General features: G+C 42.6%; 1 protein-coding gene and 1 long non-coding RNA gene across 2 annotated transcripts in view; one reads left to right on the top strand and one right to left on the bottom strand.

Annotated features, from left to right (window-relative positions):
- The window catches only part of LOC139051564 (protein sidekick-1-like), a 155,294-nt gene that overhangs the window by 70,025 nt on the left and 60,749 nt on the right, over positions 1-24,520 (top strand). Inside the window, exon 10 of the mRNA XM_070528529.1 lies at positions 3,111-3,211. Coding sequence (XP_070384630.1) covers positions 3,111-3,211 — 101 coding nt within the window. The remainder of the gene's footprint in view (positions 1-3,110; positions 3,212-24,520) is intronic.
- LOC139051494 (uncharacterized) lies at positions 16,141-23,537 on the bottom strand. Its single transcript, XR_011509395.1, has 4 exons — positions 23,160-23,537; positions 22,061-22,165; positions 19,034-19,178; positions 16,141-16,250 (listed from the first exon to the last, which is right to left on the bottom strand). It is a non-coding gene; the product is annotated as an uncharacterized lncRNA (long non-coding RNA).

Here is a 24,520-nt window from a genome sequence, read left to right on the forward strand (position 1 = left end):
TATATATATATATATATATATATATATGTATATATATATATATATATTTATTGCTGAGTTCTGTAATGCTGACGCAGAACATATAATAACATCCATATTGTTTGACAAAAGGAATTCTTAGAGTGGAATATTTATATTGAACGAGGGAACATGTAGGTATTACGTGCCTGCAACCATGTTGATTTTACCGACAAACACCAACATTTCGAATTGTGTAGGTCCCTAAGGGGCGCATTGGAAGTATAAATTAAAATAGTGAGGCCTTAAAAACAATATTAATTTAGGAAATGCCCCCTTTTGTTGTTGTGTGAATGTTCTCTTATTTATTATCACGGTAGCACTTCTGAAAACGAGGATGTCTTGATAGTTTTCCAACCTTTCATGAAATGTGACATACGTTAATGCGCCTCCAATGTGAAGCAAGCACGCAATGAAGCCGAAGAGAACTGTCTTTCTTATTGAATTACCAATGAGGGTTCAACTTTCCGCAAGCTACACATAACCAATAAAGAAAAACATATATGAAAGTGGTGGACAAGAAAAATTGCTCTTAATATAAGCGGAAGACCCAACCTCTGCATGGCGCGTACGGTGATCCACCAACTCAGCAGCGGCAACATCCTTCTCTTCGCTTACTTCCGTATATGCACGTATACTGATAACTTTGACATTCGAATACTAACCAGCGCCACTCTCATCCATAGTGGTGGAAGCAGGACACAAATTTACACTACTAATATGTCAAGTAAACAGAGATACCACTCAAGCCATCAAGGGCGCCATAGTCAACAACATCGCAATTAAGTAGACATACAGGGCTATCTTGTCAATAAAATGAATGAATGAATGAGCCTGCGAATCCTATGAAGGCAACATAAAATGACGACAAAGAATGCATCGGGACATTAAGCCATCATTTTTACGTACTCAACAGTAGGTATATGTAGTTATCTAATGTGCAATAAATTTCAGATATTTATTTAAACTTGATAAAACAAATAGAAAACAAAATCGCAAGGACAGATAGCCTGCCACTCGTAAATGTACAACCCCTACGAGACCCCTGCATGGTCTACCAATCAGTACAGCACACAGAGAAAGTGTTAACGCAAGGGCGCTTTGAGCGTTGTTGTGAAGTGGCTGGAGAATTGTGGCTGACCCGGCGACAGTTGTTGGTAAACCTCATGCCTCGTGCTCTGCAATAAACATAGTATGCTACAAATACTATCTGTATCCCTTAGTGAGTGGGGCTTCTAATTGAATGGATTAGTATGTAGGTCGCAAAACATATACTATATAAACTGTGCGAGCGCAGGCTTCGCAGGAATTCAGTTCTTTTCGCAAATCCAAGGCCCCGTAAACATTTACGCCCGACTGTACAAAGAAGAAGAACAGCAATTGTTAACTTTAAAAAAGTTTTTGTGATTGGCTGCTTGCAAATCTTTCGTCCCAATACAGTGCCTTATAACGCGGCACTTATAATCCAACAGGGATATGAATAAAAGGTGCGTATTCGAGTCAGTCAACTAGTGCGAATGAAAGAAATGATGTATACCTTCATGCACTCACATTAAAGTTATCGTGTTAAAAAGTGTTCTAAGATCATCATTACTGGCAATCGACGTGATGGTGTTAGTTATCTAGGGACGTTTTATGAAAACAGTACGTGCCGATGGATAAAATGAAGGTGTTCTTTTCGTTCTGTAACCAAAGCCATGCGTACAGTGTGCCGGCCGCCCCTTTCTACATATGGGCTCTCCCGTGCTTCGGAATCTCGCTGGCAAGTTGTGTGGGCGACGCCGCGCTGCGCGCGTTGTCTTTAGACAATCAAGTTGCTGTTGCAGAGAGTAGTTCGTTACCCCGCTCTCTCGAGTCGGAGAGGTACCCTCGCACGAGCACCACTCAAGACCTAACAAGGCGTATATTCTTTCAGTGCGTCGCGAGCGTCTAATTGATTGTGGCATACTGGCGGCTACTGTCACCAGGTCATTCGATCGCCTTCACCATGTTAGCGGCCCTTCCAGTTGAGTAATGTTACAGCTATCAAATTTGTAAAGCTCGATGCCCGGATGTCAGTTAAACCATGCTTAGAAAATCGCACTGCGAAATTTTAGAAGCACGAAAGCTAGCGAAGCATGTTTCCTCGTAGCTTCGCTACTTACCTGGATTGGGGTGTACGCTCATACGGCATACCGCGTGGCAAACAGAAACAGCTCGGATTGTTGTCGCCTGAGTGCCACCTTAATAGAGTTCAAGGCTATACAGACAAACGATAATACCACGTTGCACGCATGTTATGTACCGACAATATTCAGATTTGACTAATCCCCTATTTCTATGGCGGGTAGATTTTTGGCGGTGCCTCTAGACCCCTCACCTTCTTATATTGAGGCTGTATGGAAGTTTAAAGCTTAGTAGCAACACGCAAAAAAATTTCCCAATCGCAAAAACTTCATGAGACTTCCGAGAAAACTGACCACCCGTCAACAACAGCGCGTTTGCTGTGCGCACTCCTGCTCACTCCCACATACCAGCAGCGCACCTGCGATAGACCGCAGTGTAATCGCAAAATGGTGGCGCCCTTGATAAAACGGTCTGTAGCACAGAACAATAGCTTAGTACGCACTCGAGCATGGAGTTGTAAATGTTTTCTTCCAAAGAGGATCGAACGGCGCATGCTGTCATTTGATTTGCACGCTTAAGGACGCTTAGGGGGTAAATCGGTTTACATTGCAGCGGCGTTCAATCTACGGAGTGTGTGCAAAAGTGTGACATTATAGGAGTTGAAATAAGAAAAGTTTAGAAAGCACCGGTGCCAGCAAAAAGGCCGCTTTTGTTTTTGAACACTGCGTTTTGATATAATACATGATTGCTGCACGCTTATGTCAATGCCTCGCTGTGCATCTGAATTCAGGCTGCGTACTTCTTACATTTTAAGGAATTATGACATTTCCGCTGGTCTGGAAGCTACACTTGGTAATAGTCTCAAGGTGTCAGCAAAATTAAGGCTGATAGAGAAATATAATTACTTTAAGATCAATGACTATAACATCTGACTTCTTTTGTCTTCCACTTCGCATACACAACACCACCCCCCCCCCCCAACGCAGTTCCTGAAAAACCACAGCTGAACACAGACTTATCGGACAAAGGACCACATGTCATCTTCCTGCAGTGGGAATTCAACAATAGCTTCGTAGAATATGTAGAGGTAAGCTTTTGAGTCCATTAATAAATTAGTGTTCACCGTGAGTGCAAGTTCTGCTACAAATGAAGGCTGATGTTTTTGTAAAGTTTCCTTGTTGGTCTCTGAATTTCAGCCCCACAGATTAAGGAAGGTGGGTCAATTTGAAAGTTCGTGAAAGCCACCACAGAAATTTATTTTGTTTTAGTGTTAATAAAAATTATTCTGCCAGCCGCAGTTGAGTTCTCCCAAGATAACTGCAAATTACGCACACCTCCTGAAGCTTGTCGCTGTTGACTCCTCCTGCGCTTTGGCGCCAATGAGCGATCAAATGTTAAAACTGCCCTGGCCCTGGCCCGAAAGAATGCGAGGTTAGGAATGGTTATATATTTTTTTGTACGTTTGCCGCGCCATGCAGAAATCGGTGGTGCGTCTGTTTCGAGGTAGTCCACTGTTCATAATTAAGAAAGTAAATCGAAAACATTACAGCAATGATTCGGTGAATTAGTTTTTCAGTATTCTTTTTTGTAGTAATGTTCAAGTTTCACGTTCTTTAGCCCCTACTTTGCTGTGGCAGGTGCGGTTGGGGCAAGACAGCGAATAAATTTGACGCCACGGGTTCTTCAACCACCAAAACTGGATACATAGGCATTCTAGTTTCCATTGGAAGGCGCCCGCTGCCGGGATAAAATCAATTATCTCGTTTTCATAGCCACAACACCATTGTCTCTAAGCCACCGCGTCGGCCATTCAAACTTTAGTTTTCATTTTCCGCGCATTGTTGGAGTGCATGCGCACAAGAATAATTTTATTTCCTTGAAAAACGTGTCGATTCAGCATTTCGGTTGTCTACAAGCTTCTCAGCACGTTTTTAACAGTAGTAAACTTTAAACGACGTGCTTGCAGTGACGTAACAATTATGCAGCCTCTACTTCGATTTTATTATTGTTCTGGGTCTCCTTCATTGCTTGTCTCATCTTGTTCATAACGTTAGCAAGTAAGCTTGAATTTAATAACGGAATACTTATGATGCTCTAGTGCTGAAGAATACCTTAGTGATAATATTGCTACGGGGTAGTATTCCCAATGACGAAGAGCCGAGCAGGCAGAAGACGAAGACGACGATTGGAAGCTAGCGCGGGCTGTTGCCTCTTGGTCAACTGCGGCGTATTGCCTTGTAAATATACTTGTAAATAGCTTTTCGTCGGTGTCTTCCTACGTAACAATATTATGCAGGTGTTGGTGTCTGAGCTTCAGATATTAGGACCCGGAGGGATAACTCTGTGGCCATGGCGTTACGCTGCTGATAACGAGGTCGCAAGTTCGCCCTCGGCCGCAGCAACTGCATTCCCGTGGGAGAAGAACGCAAAAGCGCTCGTGTACCGTGCACTGGGTGCAGGTTGAACAACCCGAGGTGATCAGAATTGTTCCGGAGTCTCTCACTATGACATGCCTTGTATTGAGATATTGGTATTCGTTTGGGAAACCCTACAATTAAATTAATGGAGGGCACTCCGCAACCGCCATTAGGCCCTTAGCTTTGTCCTGATTCACAGCCTTCTAGTGCTGTATCCTTCGCTTAAAGGGTGCACGCACCAAACAACTGTTTCACCTGCCAAGCGTTAGTGGTGCTTTTATCGGACACTTTTAGGAAAAAAAACTGATCCAACACACTTGGTTATGTCCTTGTGGAGCGGCACCTGAAGTTCTTTGACTATGCCTGCCTGTTGAGAGGGATGCACTTTTGTCGTTTGTTAAACTATTACTCTCGTGCATACCTCAATAATTTGTCTACTAAAGGAATATTTAGGTAGTGAATTCGAAGCTGTATTTATTACACCTTCGCTAGCGTTTTCTTGTTCTTTTTTCTCTGAATATTAGCCACCCTTAATCTCCACATATTCAGAGTGTTTTTTCTTTAGCTTCACCACATTTGTTGAACAGTGCCAATTATAGATAGCCCAATTCTAACCCTTGATCGAAATCGCTCAATGTGGCGGCCATTACTTCTACGAGAAATCGACTTGTTCAGCTAAATAATTAACGCTATTGCGCTATTTGACTTCTTTAATTGTTTACGTTGCGCCACATATTTAAATCTACGAATTATAGCCGCTTGGTTCGCATGGCGTATCCGCTTAGAACGAATTCTCTGGGCAGCTCCACTACCGAGATTTTAATTTTCAATGTGTCCGACGAAATGCATTCGCGTTGAAGTTTTTTTTTTTCAAGAAACCGCTGTTTTACGCAATGAATCACAAAAGTCAGTGGAGCATGCATTTTGACGGACATCTTGAAAATTAATATCTCGGAACTAGTGCTGTCCTGAGAAGTCGTTCTAAGTGGATGCGCCGGGCGAACTCACCAGCTATAATTCTTTCGTTGAGATATGTGGCGTAAATTAATTACTTAAAAAGTTAATTGACCTAATTAGGCTATTTATTTACTTGAATATTTTGATTTCTCGTAGCAGCCAGGCAGAGGGCTAGCCTTGCTCGAACGCTCGTTACAAAGCGCGTTGGAGGCTACCGAACACGGGTCTTGAACTCTCCCCCGCTAAATCAGAGCTAGTGTTACACGAGCAATAAAAACAGCGCTAAACGATGGGACGAGCGAAGGGACACAGACAACCCTTCGCTCGTCCCGTCGTTTAGCGTTGTTTTTATTGCTCGTAATCATGAACCAACCATCCCAAATGCGTACTCTTTTACTGTTATACCGTCAGTCAAGACAGGGGGTAAGAAATCTTGTGCCTCTGGAAACTCTACCGATAGAAATTCGAGCTGAAAATGGGCATCCCATACCGAGGATGGACTCGGTGAAGATTCTAGGTGCCCTCGTTGATGCCAAGGGTTGTAACTCGACGACGGCCCTCAACAGCTAGGCTCACTGAACAGGCTAGTAATGTTCTAAGACTTGGAGCCCACGTCTCAAATTGAAGAGGCAGTCTCAAAGAGGACAATTTCCTCAGAGCTTATCAAGCAATCTTCGTGAGTCATGTTATCTATGTCGCGCCGTACATTAATTGGGGTAAAACGGAAACGGCCAAGCTCGACTCCCTAATCAGAACCGGCCTCAAGAGCGTGCTCGGCCTTCCGCAGTCCGCAAGCACTGAGAAGCTGCTGGAATTGTACTCCATACCACTATCGATGAGCTAATAGAACCTCACAAAGCGGCTCAAATAATGACTTTCATCCACTAAGCCAGGGATCAAGATTTTAGAAGAAGCGGTAATCCAAGCCAGACATGAACCGGCGACCAAAGTTAGCTTGACCCGGGAAACGAGAACTCGCATCATGGTTGACCCCGTCCTGCAAAACATCCACCCAGTGCATAACGAAGGTAGAATATTCGCGCGAGCCAAGTCCATCCTTAAAAAGACCAATCAGCAGAAACTAGATGCCCTCTTTGTCGGTGCTGCCAGATATGACAGTGGGGATAAGTTCGCTGTCTCGGTGGTAGACGCGGGAGGCAACCTGGTCAATGCAGCCTATGTTTACACAAAGTTTGCCCATGTGCTGGAGGAAGCGGCGATCGCTCTGGCTTTTCACAGCTCAAAAGTTCCCCCTATCATCTTCTCGGACTCACGCACGGCGGTTAGATCCTTGTCGTCCGCTCTCGTATCTGAACAGGCGAACAGTATTTTGATTAAAGTACTTCAAAGGACTAAGAAGAGCAGCGCAGGAGGATACCACATCTGGTGGTTCCCAGCACATCTAGATAGCTCAATTAACCCGCTTCGATGTAGTCCTAACGAGCAGGCCCATCGGACAGCGTGCGATTTCACGCACTGCGCTTTCGTGGGTAGCCAGGCTTGGAACGAGGTCCACATCCACAAAGATCCATTATGTACTTTCCATGAAATTGTTTCTCATCATCGACTGGGCAGCAGGACATTACTCTCTCCTCACCGCAAATTGAATAAACCTCAGGCTAGCACACTCAGACTTCTGCAAACCCGCTCGTATCCCACTCCTCGGTCTCTTAACAGGATAAATCCTGACCACTCGCAGTCATTCCCCAAATGTGGTCATGACTTATGCCTTTTGAACACATGTTCTGGCTGTGCCTAGCCCTTAACGCCTCTCCACCCATCACGAAAGAACAATGCCAGGAATCTCTGAAGAGCAGCAATCTCCGCATTCAACCACAGGCTGCCCAGAGGACCCACGACACACGGCATTGCGGCGGGACTTCATCTGCCGGTCCGATCGTGGACGGAGCCACCAACTTGATCTTCGGGCGCCTTCTGTTTTGGCTCCCCAAGATCTCAGCCCCTCCGGACTCAAATACAGTTCTTGTCATGTCATGTCGTAGAAGTAATGGCCGCCTCATCGAGTCATTTAGATCAAGGATTAGAACTGTGCTATCTGCCATAGGCAATCCATAAATAATTGGTGCAGCTAAAGAAAACACCTTTCATATGATGATTTTACAAGTTCTAATGCTGCCAGCTAGAAGACACTTGTTGCCAGCAAGAAGACTAGAGCCACGGCTGTATAACATAAAAGTATTCCAATATGTTTGTATTCCAATCTCCTGACGTCAAATTTGCGTAACCGCCGACGTAAGCATAGGACGGTCACCCGCAGGGTTGTCTGAGCAAAGCAATTGATTGTTCCCCTCGTTCATAGGAGGTCACGTTTGTTTGCTTGAAAAACAAATAACATTGCCTGCACTGAGCGGCTTGTCTTATCTAATTGGCTCACAAGAGGCAAGGAGCACCCTCAGATGGAGACGGATTCAATGGGGCCGAGCCACTGCACTGAATAACGATAACCGCATGAAGAGGGTGGTGCCGGCGTCTGCGATTGGTCTGCTTTTTCTCACTTAACTTGCGGTGGCTCGTCGGCAATTGCAGCTTCATGCAACGGAAGCTTAAGAATGACGCTAAAACGGATCCTCGGCAAAGAAGAGTTGGCAGAACGAGGTCGCAAACGTGCCAAAAGTTCTCGAAAACATTACACGGCCACGCAAAAAGCTTTATTACACGCAAATAAAACCATGCTCTCCGGCAGGTGGGAGTAGCCAGTGCTGGAGCAATCGGCGGCAGCCATCTTATATTCCTTTCGGAACGGGGCAGCCTGTGGCTATTCAGAAGAAAATTCAGTTTTGTACGGCATATTAATGCATCTTTGACGCGTACGCGTCACTTTGGCGCGGTAAATTCTTGCGGTTTTGTGACGTCGCGTGAGAGGCTGGTGAAGTGGGTGCAGCCCAAAAACGTTTCACAGATAGCCTGGGGCTAATGGCAAAAAGGCGTCGAATCAGAAATAACCATATTTGTTTTGTTCGGTCAAATTATGCATAATCAGTGTGACACGTAAGATCAGATGGGGATATGTCGCGGTTTTCGTGACATCGCGTGACAGAAAGGTGAAGTGGGCATGGTCGAAAAAAGTTTTTGACTAATCGCGGTGGGCTTATTGCAGAATTGGAATAGAACATTTTGGAATTTTTTTACGCTACAGCACCCCGAAAATGGAAAGACATGTGTCTAGCGGTGCAAAGCGCTTCAGGCATCTCGTTGTTCAGCAGAAACTTGCCTCCGTTGCTGCGTAACTAATTTACATGAATGACTTAGATGAATCAGTGCGACGATAGAGACACCAAAGTGAAGCGTCGGCGCTCCGCGGCTGCCACGAAGGAACTCCGCGAAGGCTCCGCGGGAAAGGGCGCGTGCTCTCGGGCAGCCGAGTTGAGGGAGGGAGCAATGAGGGCGGAGTCTACGGCCACGCTCGCACGTTTGTTAATTCGTTCGTTAATTCGTTGGGGCTATTATAGGCTACATAGGGGGGAGGGGGCGAATGACAATTGATATGCAAAAGTATAATGTAACGTGCATGTAAGTCGAATATCCTTATATGAAGTCGTACATGCTATGCCACCTTTACATCACTTCTCATTCGACAACATCATACGCCTATAATTCTTACATTATACAAACAATAATCTTGCATCCTCTGACATCTGAAGAAATGCAGGAAGAAATGTTAATGTTTCTCATTTCCGAATGTTTCATTAGGTGCTTGTTTGAATATACTATGGTCAGTTATTTAGGCTATATTACTTCGGAGATTATTCCATTCCGAAATGCCTAAGTGCAGACATGAAAACTGCAATAGTTTAGTACGTGCAAATGTTAGTTCGACCTTAAATTCGTGATCAATTCATGGGAATTTCCTTTTGGCTGGTGAGATGTGTGCCTGCGAGAATACATCTGGGTGATGGAAAAGCTGATGGAAGAAAGTTAACCGAGATATCTTTCTTTTAGTCTGCAGTGGGATGAGCCCTAGGTCATGTTTTATTTTGGTGATGCTTGAATGTTGTGAATAGTTACCTGTATCAATTGCGCTGTCTTGTTCTGAAAAGATTCTAATTTGTTAATTTTTTTATTCAAGTACCCTAAAGGCCCATGCGGGCATTACTTAGGGGTGTTACAATGAATTAGTGATATATACAGTATACGCATTTAAACAGATAATGCATGCTACAATAAAATGAACACAAGCGGAAAAACAGGAAAACAAGAAAAAAAGAAACTAGTAAGCATAATACAATGACACGTCCTAAACGCTGAAGATTCATGTAGATTTAAACTGGGTGTTACACAAAAGCAACGTAGCTTGGTTACTTTATACAAGGAAAAATACTTGATAAAAACGTGCACATACCATAACATACTGCATAAACAATGAAAAGCACAAGCAGAACAAATTTTATGCAGTACAAGTGACCCTGCGCTAACCCAGAACAAAACCATTTGCGCAAGGCACATCAAAATATGGTGAGGGAGAAAAAAAAATACAAGACACGCAACAACACAGGGATGCCTATAACAAATGAGCACGAGAATACTATATTAGTACGTTAAAATACTGTTTTAGTTTTGCTAGAAAATCATCGTGACTTAGAGCAGATACGATTTCATGTGGTAACATATTCCAATGATATATCGCGAGAAAGAGGGGCGAGTGTCTCAAGAAGTTAGTGCGCGCAAGAACGGGCTGCACTTTAAAGGAATGATCAAGGCGCGGGAAGATACGATGGGCGGGCCTGAAGTGGCATGCGCTGAAAGACGACCCGTAGTGATATAGCTTGTGAAAATGGGAGAGAAGTCCTATCAGTCTTCGATTTTCTAGCGAGGGGAGATTTAGAGATATCTTTATGTTAGTGATGCTAGAAGTTCGTGAGTAATTTTTCGTGATGAAGCGGGCTGCTCTGTTTTGTACAGACTCGAGCTTGTTTATGAGGTACGATTGATGCGGATTCCAAATAAAAGATGCGTACTCCATTTTCGAACGAACTAGTGTCGTATAGGCTAATAATTTAGTGGACTTGTTTGCCGAGTAAAGGTTACGCCTAATGTAGCCAAGGGTTTTACAAGCGCTGCTCGTAATCGCATCGATGTGATGATTCCATGAAACGTTTGAAGATAAATGAATTCCCAAATATTTTATTGTTTGCGCATGTGCAATGCTAATGTCGTTCATTACCTAACGTGTAACCCTAGGGTTACTGGATCTAGTGAAGGCTATAGCCTTAGTTTTGGAAACATTGATTTCCATTTGCCACTGTTTACACCAGTCGGTAATTTTCGCGAGGTCAGATTGCAAAATGTCAGTGTCGAAAGAGTTAATTATTCTTCTATAAATTACGCAATCGTCTGCAAATAGTCTTATTGTAGATTTAATATTATTGCTGATGTCATTGACGTATAGCAGGAATAAAATTGGTTCCAATACAGATCCCTGCGGCACTCCGCATTTTACTAGTGATCGCGGAGAAGAAAATCCATTAGTAGTTACGAATTGGTACCGGTTAGTTAAAAAGTTACTAATCCAATTCGTAATCCTACTATTTATGTTAAAATGGCGAAGTTTTAATAATAAACGGTTATGAGCTACCTTATCAAAAGCCTTCGCAAAATCAATAAATATAGCGTCTATTTGTGAGGACTCGTTGATAGCTTGGTGCAGGTCAGAGACTAACTCGAACAACTGCGTCTCACATGAGCGACCCCGTTGGAAACCGTGCTGGTTAATGAAGAGGAGATTGTGATCGCTTAGGTATTTCATAATTGCTGATGATATAATGTGTTCTAAAAGTTTACATGGAATACTGGTTAGTGAAATAGGTCTGTAGTTTGAGACAGATGACGGATCACCGGACCTAAAGATTGGAATTATTTTAGCTATTTTCCATTCGTTAGGAACACATCCTGAATCAATAGATTGTTGAAAAAGAGCAGAGAAAATGCGAGATATCACTGGTTTAGTCATTTTTAGTAGTTTTGGACAAATTCCGTCTGGACCGGGAGCAGAGCTGTTAGAAAGACGATCAATAGCAGCTTCAATGCCCTTTTGGGTGATAACGATATCACTCATGATGGAGGTAACAGAACCGAGTTCAATGTTAGCCGGAACGGGAAGTTCACTTGTCAAAACAGAACAGAAGAAATAATTTAATGCAGTAGCGACCTCCGTTGATGAAAGGAATTCACTGTCTTTCTTTATGGAAATTAAGCCTGATGATGATGGTTTGGGGTTTATTACTTTCCAGAATTTTTTTGTGTTGTGGGCTAACATGTTCGAAATATCATGGTTGAAAAATTTGTCTTTGGCTGCTTCAATTTCTGTTTTGCATAACTTGGATTGTTCCCGATAACATTTCCAGGTATCATCAGATGTCGAATTTTTAGCTTTTGAATAAGCGCGCTTCTTTTTATTTATACAGCGCCTTACGTGAGAGGTGAACCACGCACTTCCAGTAGACAGAGTTATTTGTATTTTTGGTATGTACTTTTCTTTAAGTTCAGTCAGCTTGTTACAAACAATCATCCAGTTATCATTGCTATCATGGTTATGCATCCCGCTCAAGAATTCTACACAAAAAGCCGAGAGCTCGCTGGTGATCATTTCAACATTTGCTCGCGCATAATCATAAATGGTTTTCTTTTCCTGTACACTTGTTTTGCGCTTTATATCGTATTCACTATATCGTATTTATTTGGCAATAATAAGATGCGTTTGGTGCGGGATCCGTATAAATGAGGCATATTCAAGCTTTGAACGAAGTACGGTGGTATATATAAGAAGCTTGGTATCACTATTAGCCTGACGAAGCGTGCGACGAATGAATCCAAGAGATTTGCCTGCAGCGGAAACAATACAACCCACATGATTATGCCACGACAAAGTCGGAGAAAAACGAACCCCTAGATATTTAAATGATTCTGCAGTTTCTAGAACTTCACCATTAAGAAAGTATGTGTGTTTCGTAATTTCACTGCAAGTAGTAAACCTCATAAGTTTAGTTTTTGAGGTATTTACGCTCATTTGCCACTCTGAGCACCATCTTTCAATCCTGTTCAAGTCATTTTGTTATTTATCATAGTCAGCCTTACATTTTAATGGCAGATACAGAACGCACTCGTCGGAATATAACCGGATTTTCGAATGTTGACCTGATGAATATCATTTATATAAATTAAAAATAGAGTGGGTACCAAAACGGAACCTTGAGACACATCGAACTGAACAGGTTGAAATGACGAATGGGCATCATTAACTACGACAGCTTGTGGTCTGTTACTAAAATATTGTTTAACCGAGTTTATTACTTTTTCGTCAACTTTGATCAGCTTTATTTTATATATGAGGCGGTTATGAGCCACACGGTCAAAAGCTTTAGCGAAATCTATAAATATGGCATCAGTTTGTGTAAGTTCGCGAAGGTTATGGTGAATGTCTGTAGTTAGTTCAAGAAGCTGGGATTCACATGACCGGCCTCGTTGAAAACCATGCTTGTTAAAATTATGGGGTTTACCGTGCCAAAACCACTTCCTCATTATGAGACACACCATAGTGGAGGTTCTTTAACGTGCACCTAGATCTAAGTACACGGGTGTTTTCGCATTTCGCCCCCATAGAAATGCGACCGCCGTGGCCGGGATTCGATCCCGCGACCTTGTGCTCAGCAGCCCAACACCATAGCCACTGAGCAACCACGGCGGGTTGGCAAATAGAATGTGGTTGCTAGCCATGTACTGCATGATTTGACACATGTTTAAGTAGTTTGCATACAACAAACGTAAGGGATATAGACCTATAGTTCGCTGGCTTGTTTTTGTCGCCGGTTTTATATAGTGGTACTACATGTGCCGATTTCCAGTCGTCAGTAATTTCGGCGGTGTCGAGAGATTGTCTAAACAATGGTGTACGTATAAGAGCAGAATTGTGCTTTGTCATTTTTAGTAGCTTAGTACAAGTACCGTCTAGACCAGGACTAGAAAACGATGGCAAACGCTCAATAGCTTTCATAATACCGTCACTTGTCACAGTGATAAATTCCACAAAGGGAGAGCTAACAGAAAACTCTGTTAACATATCTAAGGGCTTTTCGTCATTAAATACACTACAAAAGAATAAATTAAACCGGTCAGCAACATCCAAGGCATCAATTGCAGCACCAGACTCATTGTCAAAAACAGGTAACTCTTTTGTAGGTGCGGGAGAAATGACCGTCCAAAATTTTTTGGGATCTGTTTTTAGAAATTGCGAGATATCCTGGTTTAAAGACCTATATTTGGCAGCCTCAATATGTAATGAACATTCTTTAGAAAACCATAGATATTCTGACTCAGCTTCAACAGATTTTGCGCTTGCTTTTCAAAACAAACGTTTTTTTTATTCAAATATCGCTTAATCTCTCGAGTAAACCATGGCTTGCCTCCTGTTTCATAGATACATATTTTTTGGAGTGTATCTCTCCCGCAATCTTAACAGCTCGTCACGAAAACGAATCCAGTTATCTTGCAAGGAACTGTTTTCATACGTTTGCATGACATGACAGGTAAAATGCATGAGAGGTAAAATTCAAAAAGCTCAGAGTTGAAGCCTTCGGGATATGCTTTAGAATAGTGATAAATCTTTTTTGGTTGCGGTTTTTTCACGGTTTGTGTTTTAAAGGTACAATGTATGACACGATGGTCACTGATATACTCTAGTACATCCACGGTAGCACGTTCGGGGTGTGTTAGAAGCAGATCAAAGATATCATTGTGCCGCGTAGGGATTTCAATAAGTTGAGACAACTGAACATATTCTAAAAGGTCAACAAAATCTGCGCAATCGCGTGTCTGGCGCGTGCTACGGGATTTTAAAAGCAGACCACCCTAAATTGCCGGCCAAAATTATGGGAGAGTTAGTATATTCGAATTGGATGGAGCCTAATACAGACTGCACTTTCTCAGAAAAGTGTTGTAGAAAGTGAGGTGGCCTATAGGAAGTTCCAATAACCAAAGTTACATCTGGTAAATAGCACGCAACCCAAATAGTTTCAAAAATGCTGTCAGTAGGAATGGGTTTTACCTTTATATACTTTCTTACGCCTATTACGACACCGCATTTTTTTCTATCCACACGGTCTTTACGAAAAACAGTGAATGAATTTGAAATTTGTAATTCAGTAGTGCTTAGTTAAGGAGTTAACCACGTTTCCGTCCCGATTATAACATCTGCATTACAAACGCGATTGAGGGAAGTAAGCTGATCTTGTTTGTTAATGATGCTACGAAAGTTGGCGGAAATTATAGAAAATGTATGTGTCCCACAATCTCTGCGCGTGGGGACTGCGTCATGGGTTTGCATTTCGCTGGACACATTCCACGACCCTGTCCTCGGAATGCTGGTCTTTTCTGTAATTTCCTGTCTATGTTTAGCTTATCGAAAGATACCTTAAAGCTTTCATCGGGTTGACAATTCGCTCGAGCAACGTCGTGAAGCTGTTTGTGCATGAATTGTATTCGAGGTGAAAAGTCCTCATCTATCCAAACCTTTAATTTCAAATTTTACAGCTTGTAGGAATTAGCCAGAATACTGCATTTTCTCTTGTAGTGTAGAAACCTTACTATTACTGACCGGTGCTGCCCTTGCCTGCGAGATCTAATGCGATGGGCGCGTTCAATATCCGTTACATCCAGGCCAAAGTGATCTCTGCAGAAGCTTTCAATGACAACTCGAGAAGCCTCGTAGTCTTCTTTCTCTGCCTCGGGCAAGCCTTTGAATATCAGATTGTTTTTCTGCTCATGCGATTCTTCCCTACTAAAAAATCCTATTTGTTTTCAAACGGGTTTCATCAAATAGGGTTATGGAACGGGACCCCGTTTGATCCTGTTCAGTCCTGACCTGTTTAAATCCCGTTTATTCCCGTTTAAACCTGACCCGTTTAAATCCCGTTTAAACCTGACCCGTTTAAATCCTGTTTAATCCTGACCCGTTTGAGTCCTGTTTAATCCTGACCCGTTTAATCCCGTCCTATCTAACCCAGACCTGTTTGGCCCTGTTCAGACCTATTTTTTGCTACATCCATACCAGGTCCTTTCAGAATGGATTGATGTTGCTTAATATAATGTACTCTTTACACCTATTTTGTACACTTGTGTATTTGCGATCAGCATTGAAGAGAAGTAGATCTGCATTAGGTTCGCAACAAGAATGCCACTTTCATATGTAGGTTTGCCTGGTACATTGCTTGATACGAAGATGAACACAATTTTCGGCATAAATTGATTAGCACTACCAACACTGATGTGATACATCATGAACAAGTTTTGTATGACCCACGAGTACGTTCTCTATGTATGACCTACAAGAAAATGCACCCTGAAGAAGATTGTACCTCATTTTCATATTTACTACAAGTATGCAAATGTAATTCTTGCAAGTTTAGTATATGTTCGATTACTTGTACTCGTCTTAATGCAGTGCTTTTTGCTGTAATGGTTTGTTCACAAATCCACAGTAAAGCGTAATTTTGGGGTGAAAAATGTCAGGCAAAGTATTGGCATGTACTTGTAAGTGAAAAAGACAAGTATACTTTACGTAGGTATTTCTGTACACCCACTTGAGCTTTCATTAAGCCTGAAGTCCTCCGGCTTAAATAAAAGCATGTCATAAATGTCCCAAGCACTGTTTATTGGACCTTCTAATGGTATTTCGATGCATCCAGTCTGCCGAGAGAAGACCGCTGGAGTGGGTTGCTTGGGTGAGAGCGAGCAGGGCACCTGAAAAAGTAAAGCCAATAATTTATCTTGACTCATGCAACAGGTTAGCACATAGGCAAATTTGCCTATGTTCTCACAGATAAGAAAGGTTCAGCATTCCGGTCATAAAAGATAATGAATAAATCTTATTGAAAAATATGTGGTTTCATGCACTGCCGATGTTTCAAGGGAACATGGATTACTGTGGGAGAATAAGCTGTCATAATTAGCAGGCGATTGAAGCAAGTCTTATAGGAAAAAGATGGACACATCGTTTGATTAACAATAACTACTAGTATTGAAGCAACAGAATACAAACATGAAATACTTTTAAAAACAACACCGACAGGTTGAGATAATAAATTATTCAGAAACTAAACCCTTCTGCCAGCAAAATACCGCAGTGTACTGGCTTTGACATTGCGCTGCTCAGGCAGAGGGCATGGGATTGAATCCTGGCCACAATGGCTGCATTTAGATGGCAGGGAAATGCCAAAACCCCTATGTAAGCTCTATTGGGTACACGTTAAAGGAGACTAGGGATCCCACCAACTTCAAGTTATAAAAACCGGGGTAAATTTCGAGATAAGCAAACTCACAAAAGTAGAAGGCCCTGGCCATGCGAAGACCATATAAAGCCTTTTAAGGTAGGTGCCAGCAGCCGCTAAATTTCTTGCAATGGCGAAACATAGCAGAAGCGGTATTTTGGCGTAGATCACTTTTGCAAGGTATTTAACAATTTGACACCCGACATGTTGTGCATCTATGGGCAACAGCAATTCTGGCATAGATCATAGCAAACACTGTTGCAACTAGGTATACATAGACACATAGGTATAGGTACAGTCGCCGACTGATTTTCCGGACATGATTACTCGGTCTGCTTCACAGCATCGCCATTCTCCCCATGGACCATAATGTATAACAACTTCCAAAAATTCGGACGCCTTGCAACCTCTCGTCTGATTTTTCGGACAATCCTTGAGCCAACTTGATCGAGAGCACCATGCACCGACTCTGACCGCTGCATGGTTCTACTTGCTGAACGCCATTTTTGTTTTGAACGGAGCCTCCTTGCTGCCCCACGAAGTGGCGCTACTGCAAATCCCTGCTCATCATCATCGTTTCTGCCTGGTTTGTAGCTACAGCAGTTCCGGTCTCAGCTTAGTATGCAATGTCAAGACAATCCAGCAGCTGATTTGTTTGTTTCTTCGTGCACGACGCTGCAAGTAGGCCAGGTTTTTTGTTTGTGCAACTGATGTCGGCGTGACGATGTTTGACGAAGCAAGATGGGCCAATTCATTTCACTAATATTTAGAATAGCTACCTGTAAGCACCACCTACCTTTCAACAACGTTTGCAAAGCAAAAACCTCATCCTGAAAATCTGCACATGAAGAAATCGGCAGCATCATCAGCGTGGGGCCTCAAGATAATTCGGCAAGCCAAGAAATTACTGACAGCATGAGTGCAATCATGCCAACAGGAAATCAGTGGCTGAATAATGCACCTTCTACCACTTGGTAGACAATGCATTTTCGCAAGGCCCTAACTATGGCAGATCATTGTTCAGGAGTTCCCAAATGCACAACTCTATGCCATTTTCATGCTGACTCTAGGGAAGCACCTCTGCACAGTTGCAAGAAAAAAAGCTAGATGCCCCAAGAGAAATGAGCCCACTCAAGCCATGGAAGTTATGTTTACCTTGTCTTCCTACAACTACTCTAAACCTAGGACTGCTGTTTTGCACAAGGGAACAAACGTCAACATTGGTGCCTCGCCCAACACAAGTGGTCTGCGCCGTAGAAGGTGCCATCAGTCAGCCCACAGATGAGGCCCACACCAGTGCTGTCAGTGTGCTGTACAAATTGCAGAAGCACAGCCTACAAGCTTGTCTGCCTTAGTGTGATCGTAATAATGAACGAAAACCAACGAATCAAGTTTGTTTCGTGCTGAGAACAGTTGCCTCATGCTGGATTTTCCTACAATTCTTTCTAAGCACAGATAATGCTTGGTTTGTTGTGTAGGCATGTAAATAATGAAAAAGCCTGCATCACTATCTCTGAAAAAAAAAATCATGTAAGAAAGCACGTACAGTACACAGGTGCAGTGTCTATCACATACCATTTCGTGCAGTAGAGGCTGCATCGGATAAACCGGCCAATGTATAAATGACTGGCAGCGTGACCAAGCAAACTTGATGCGTGGGTCAGTTAGCAGTGGTAGTGCACTACTCTCGGTGCACATGCACCTATGTTTGAAAGCTGCTTGATCGTGACAAAATATAAAGACAAAAGCGCTGGAGAGATATCTGAGGCTTTTCTTATATGTATGACGAGGAACCTAGCACTAGCTCCCCATGCAGAGAATTACTAGGCAGTGAGACTGCTTCATATCAATGTAAAACAAGTGTCACACTCACCATGTGATGCGTCCTTTTTGTTTCTGTGCAAACAATATGTATTCAGATCTATTCTCCCCCCTTTCACCTTTTGCACAATATTACTGTGCGAGCTATAATACTGAACTGTTAGTAGCACTCTGTCCTGTTGCCTCCTTTCTTTCCTTGTGAATTGCGTGCTAAATACGGCTTTTTTTAGTGAAAGAGCACTAGTTTAACGCATAAACTAGCGCCATGGCACTTTGCAATAAAGGACTGTTGTAATTCTCTAAAAATATGCCCATGCAGAACAGTGTCAAAAGAACGCCTTAAAGAAAGAACATGAGTGTATCTATCATAAAGACCAATCCTTGTCTTTTTTCCTTAACATAATTTTCAATACCGATATTAAAGTACAAGCTCACCATATTATATCACCTTGTCAATGAAGCAAGGCACAATGGCGCCCAACTGTCGCGGGACCAACTTGGATGTGGAGATCAGCGCAGATCAGCAACATAGCATGGTCTGCTTACACTCCTTCTCCAGGTCCAGCCATACCTATAGCAGCTATAAAACAAGTGAGCTTAGAATCACAAGCGAAACAATATAAAAAGTGACGCTGAACAAAGCAACTTTCGTTAGGCATAAATAGGATCGAAATGCTGACATTATGCACATAAGTAACTTCACTTTGAGCAACAAAGCATCCAATTTAAGAAAGATATGTATGAGCTATCTATGTGAGAAAGATCAATCAAACGCCCTCTATTTGCTATACCCCTCCCCTTATGCATGGATGTCTCCCTGACTGAGTGAGCTGGGCTGACCTCAGGTATAGTGTAATTAAAGGGTGTCACTTGGTGGGCCAATCCCGATACCATTGCATGACTTGTGCAATAATTTTAATGTGTATTGTAATGCTGGCCATCCTGCAGGCACTGCAACATTATAGCACCCATAAGGCTAATGGTATTACCTGATAAGGTTAACTAATAAGTGTCCCCAGAAGCATAACTCGGCATGTATACTCGGAGGCCATTATTATAAGAGAAGCAATAGCAGAGGTGAAGCTTTATCTTGTGCCATATGCAAAATGGCCGAGCACGCCCAGCTTTTGGTTACATTCTCACTTGTGACCACTGCAACAGGCTGACTAACATGCGTAACCAGCAGTTTGTAGGACCACATTTTCATAACCTGCCATTTTTTTTACATCTGAAGAGATCAGCCTCAAGCTCCATGCTGCGCTGCACTCAAGAAGCATTATAAACTGGCAACATTTAAATGCTATGCTGCATGGTTTGTTGCATGCTTTAGGAATTTACTTATTTATTATACACATAGCTCATAGGCTCCAGTTGGAGAATTGCATGCGGTGGCAAGAAAACAAATTCTCAACTAACAAGGAGAACATTCAACAAAACAAGTCAGACCAAAGAAAAAAAAAATAACATACTCTCATAATGAGACTATGTATCTGGCAGCTAGCTTATAAAAAAAGACAATTAACCCGCCGTGGTTGCTCAGTGGCTATGGTGTCGGGCTGCTGAGCACGAGGTCGCGGGATCGAATCCGGGCCACGGTGGCCGCATTCCGATGGGGGCGAAATGCGAAAACACCCGTGTACTTAGATTTAGGTGCACGGTAAAGAACCCCAGGTGGTCAAAATTTCCGGAGTCGTCCACTACGGCGTGCCTCATAATCAGAAAGTGGTTTTGGCATGTAAAACCCCAAATATTATTATAAAAAGACAATTAGGAATATTTTACTACTGGTAGCGCTTTAGGGGATGGAATGTAGAATTCCAAGCATCATACACTTTTAAGCCACCTTTCGTGGCTTTTTGTTTTGAAGTTGTTTGTTTGAAGTGTTTTGTTACAGTAATGTAACACAATAATGGAATGCACAACAGTGAATACTTAGAAAAATGTAATTAAGAACATGGAGTCTATGTGGGCACAGATGTTAGAATTCTACATGAAAGCACAATAATAAAGGTGGGCAGAGCATTTATGCTTTTGTCGGGCAACCTACAGCAAGACATACAGGTAAAAGGATATGCATGCCTCACAACACAGTCCCTAAAAATATATGTCACAATACAGTGAGTAGGTATATCATGCTTATCTACAATAGCCCCTAATTATATTTACCTCAGAGGGGGCTACCTATGTAACTTGATCAAACTGAAGGTGGGCCAAATTCTAAATATACGATTCAAGTAGACAGAAAATGGACGTTATGAATATGGCATCTACAGCAAAAGTGTTGTACATTATCGTTGTACATTATGTCATACCTGCCAACCTGTGAACATAATATTTTGTAAAAATGCTGCAGACACTAAATTCTTTGTCGGGGACATAGCACACATTATTTTAAAGCTTGCTCTCAGCACCCGCATTGTTGCATACTCACACACATTATTAATAAAGGGAAAATCGCACATCCACCCACTCGCAGCAATTGCTACAAAAGAAACCCGTACGGATTCCTCGAAAGGAAAGCCTCACAGTTGAAAAAAAGAAACCGTCCAGGTCCGGGACCACTGTCTTTCCGGGACAGCCGCTTTACAATCTAAGATAACCAGGCGGCTAGCAGATGGCCGGGCGAATTCGAATTTGTCGACAACATGAAGCAAAGGCAAGGGTCTGACGTAATAGTTCTGCGGAAACGCGTAAGGTGTAGAGAGGTAATTAATAAAGGGGAAAAAATATTACGTCAAACCCTTGCCTTTGCTTCGCGTTGTCAACTAATTCGACTTCGCCCTGCCATGTGCTAGCCACCTGGTTATCTCAGATGGTAGAGTGGCTGCATCGGAAAGGTGGTAGTCCGGGGTTCGAGTCCCGGACCAGGACGAATTTTTCTTCAACTGTGCGGCTTTCCTTTGTAGCAAATGCTATGAGCGGGCGGATGTCTCATTTTCCCTTCAATAATTACTTCTCTCCACCTCGTGTGTTTGCGCAGAACTATTACGTCACACACACATTATCAACCATTATTTAACTTGTAGTGCAGCACAAAAAGCAGCAGCGAACTTGAAACCAGTAACTGACAACCTTGTTTTCTTTTTTTAGATTACAGAGCTTTTTCAGCGTGTTTGCTGCTGCCGCTTTACGCTGCTCCATGAATTTATCTGACCAAACTTCCCTAAAGCAAGTGCCCCTCTGATGTTCTCGTTAGAGATATTGCATCGCTAATAATAAACCAGTACCATTACAATTTATTTTTTACATGCATTTTAACAATGTCATATGCCCTTGATCTCTCAACAGCTTTAAAACATCTTAACCAACACAACTTCATTGTCTTTCTAAAGTGACATTCATAAAATTGTAAAATGAGCCCACATTTGTAAACCCACGAAAAATTCAGGAGAGTTTCCAAACATGGATGATACCAACAAAATCTGCAGCTCGTGTAAGTGGCAGCAACTGCTTTGCACGCACCTTGTCACAGCATGCTCATCAGGTACTTTGCCGTGCTGTTGAGGCTGCAGAAGTGCCGCAGGTGCATATGTGGAGGTGCCTCTGGTTCACAAAATCTTGTCATCCCTAAACAATAACAAATGCCTAATTTATTGTAATCCCTGCAACCAACTGCAAACTTGTGATATAAAAAGATCACGTCATATTTTGAAAAAAAGTCTCATACAACCAGTTACATGAAGCTGCAACTGGTTGTGCAAATATCTGACCGTAACATCACAGGCGGTTAAATAACACGTAAATCGAACTGTAGCAAACATGAATCTACTATGAAAAGGTTCACACAAACGTACAGCTGTATAACGTGAAATGTGAGTTGTACTATCAAAAAATTCCTTAGGACATGAAAAGCGTTCCAAAACCTAATTTGTTTATGCGGCGCAACAAAGCACTGCTCCCAAAGGACGATGCGCTCAAAATTTCAACAGACCACCTCTTTTTCTGGAGAGACAATACAGAAAAGAGAAAGATTTTTCGATTAAAAAGAAACATTGCTTTTGTAATTTCGGCTTCTCTGCAAGATCGGAACCCTTTACAAGTACACGAAAACACACAGAAGACTAATACACGTCATCTGACGACACTCTATAAACAGACGAATTTCCATACAAGCTGAAAATCTGGCCATGCGTCGACGAAGAAATCGGGTGCTATCTCGCGCAGCTGTTAGCTGTGAAGACGACACATCGACGTACTACTTCTGGAAATGCCTATACCATTTCTCAATGAAAAATTATGTACACAAACAGTAACTTTCTTTGCTTGAATTTTTGTGCCCATTTAGATCAAAGAACCACCCGCGCTATCGTGCTTCATAGGTGAAAGTAAATAAACCACAGATAGAGCTGTTGGTAACATGAATACGTTTTAGGGCAATTTCCATGGAACTTTTTGCTAAATGTGCACTGCGACATGAAGAACAACCATTTGAAAAGCACATTTATAATTCTTGCTGCTTTACTCATTCGGATTCGGTTGTTGTACGGATCTTGCGATACGTACAAGAACGCACACTTCACGAACCAGAGACAGGAAGAATGCGCGCAAGCGCCGGACTTACCTTTCTAGGCGTACTCGGAAAACGCTCCTTTTAGCGTCACAGGTGCCGCGGCATCGACTGCACCAACGGTCCTTCCGGCGCACACACTGTTGAATTGCGGATCAACTACAGGACGTAAGAGCACAATTTTCACCAAATTCTTCCGTACAGTGTGATACGATGCGAGAGTGCCAGAGGAGGAGATCCTTTTCGTGAGCCCGGAACAAAGAAAGTGGCGAAGGCTCATACCTTCGACATCGGCGCACCACACGAAGGCTACTGCGGGCTACATTACGCGGTCCCAGGGGTTTTGTGATTCTCAATGAATACAAAATGCACCACAATTACTCTCGGCACAGCGTACACACGATTAAACAATTGCATCGGACGGCGTCAGTGCAGCGCGCACTCACATGTAGCTAAGGCTGAAGACGGCAAAATAATATCACCTGTAACTTTACCGGCGCTACCTGTGCTGCCATCTGTAGGCCGCCACCGAAAGCGACCGTGCTTTCGGTGATCTCATGGATGGTGACGGCGTTGTATTTCGATGTTATGCGAGTCGTACAGCGTCTTGTACGACGTGTTTCAGCAACGTTGCTTTTAATAGAGAGGACAGCAATGTGCGTATACGCCGTATAGACGTCCCACCCACTTGAATAACACAACAGGAAATTTTCAGTCTGTCGTATTTTGGGACGTTGTGACTGTCGTTCTGTTCTCTGTAGTGTGACGTCTTGTAGTCGAAAATTCTGTAGCTTCTGATCAATATATTTGATTAAAAATTGACAGAGACCTCTTTAAGTTTAAGAAAAATTATTAATACAAAAAAAAAGAAAGTAGAAAAAAAAAGCTTTCGCACAGGATTTGAACTGCGGACCTCACGATTCCGAGGCAAGCATCTTACCACCGCACCACGCCGAACACGCCCGCACCTCACCTTGGCCAGCAATATAAATCTCGCTCTGGGTTGCTGTTTACATTTACATTTTAAAAGCCAAGATGCGCTTTCACTTCACCGGTCGCGTCAACTGGCGTATCTCTATATGCGCAAAAGTGTTGTTACCATCGACAGGTACATCGTGGAATGCTAGAACATCAATTTTGCTGTAACGATATCCATATTTAATAAGAAATTCAGAAATAGACAACGGTGACCGGGGACACTGAAAGTTTTTACTGCTAATTTCGACACTTGTCTCTTGCTCTTTACACTTTTGAGCTCGCATATAATTCGTGCGTTCAATGCAAAATAGCTACATAAACACTCGTGGGTGAGTCTTGATCCGGACAGTATACTGGCTTCTCACGGCAGCGCTGTACCAGATTAACGAGACCCGAGCGAGAAAGCTTTTCACGCAACTTTGTGGAACAATCCAAAA

The sequence above is a fragment of the Dermacentor albipictus genome, unplaced genomic scaffold (genome assembly GCF_038994185.2).
Source record: "Dermacentor albipictus isolate Rhodes 1998 colony unplaced genomic scaffold, USDA_Dalb.pri_finalv2 scaffold_12, whole genome shotgun sequence".
NCBI lineage: Eukaryota > Metazoa > Arthropoda > Arachnida > Ixodida > Ixodidae > Dermacentor > Dermacentor albipictus.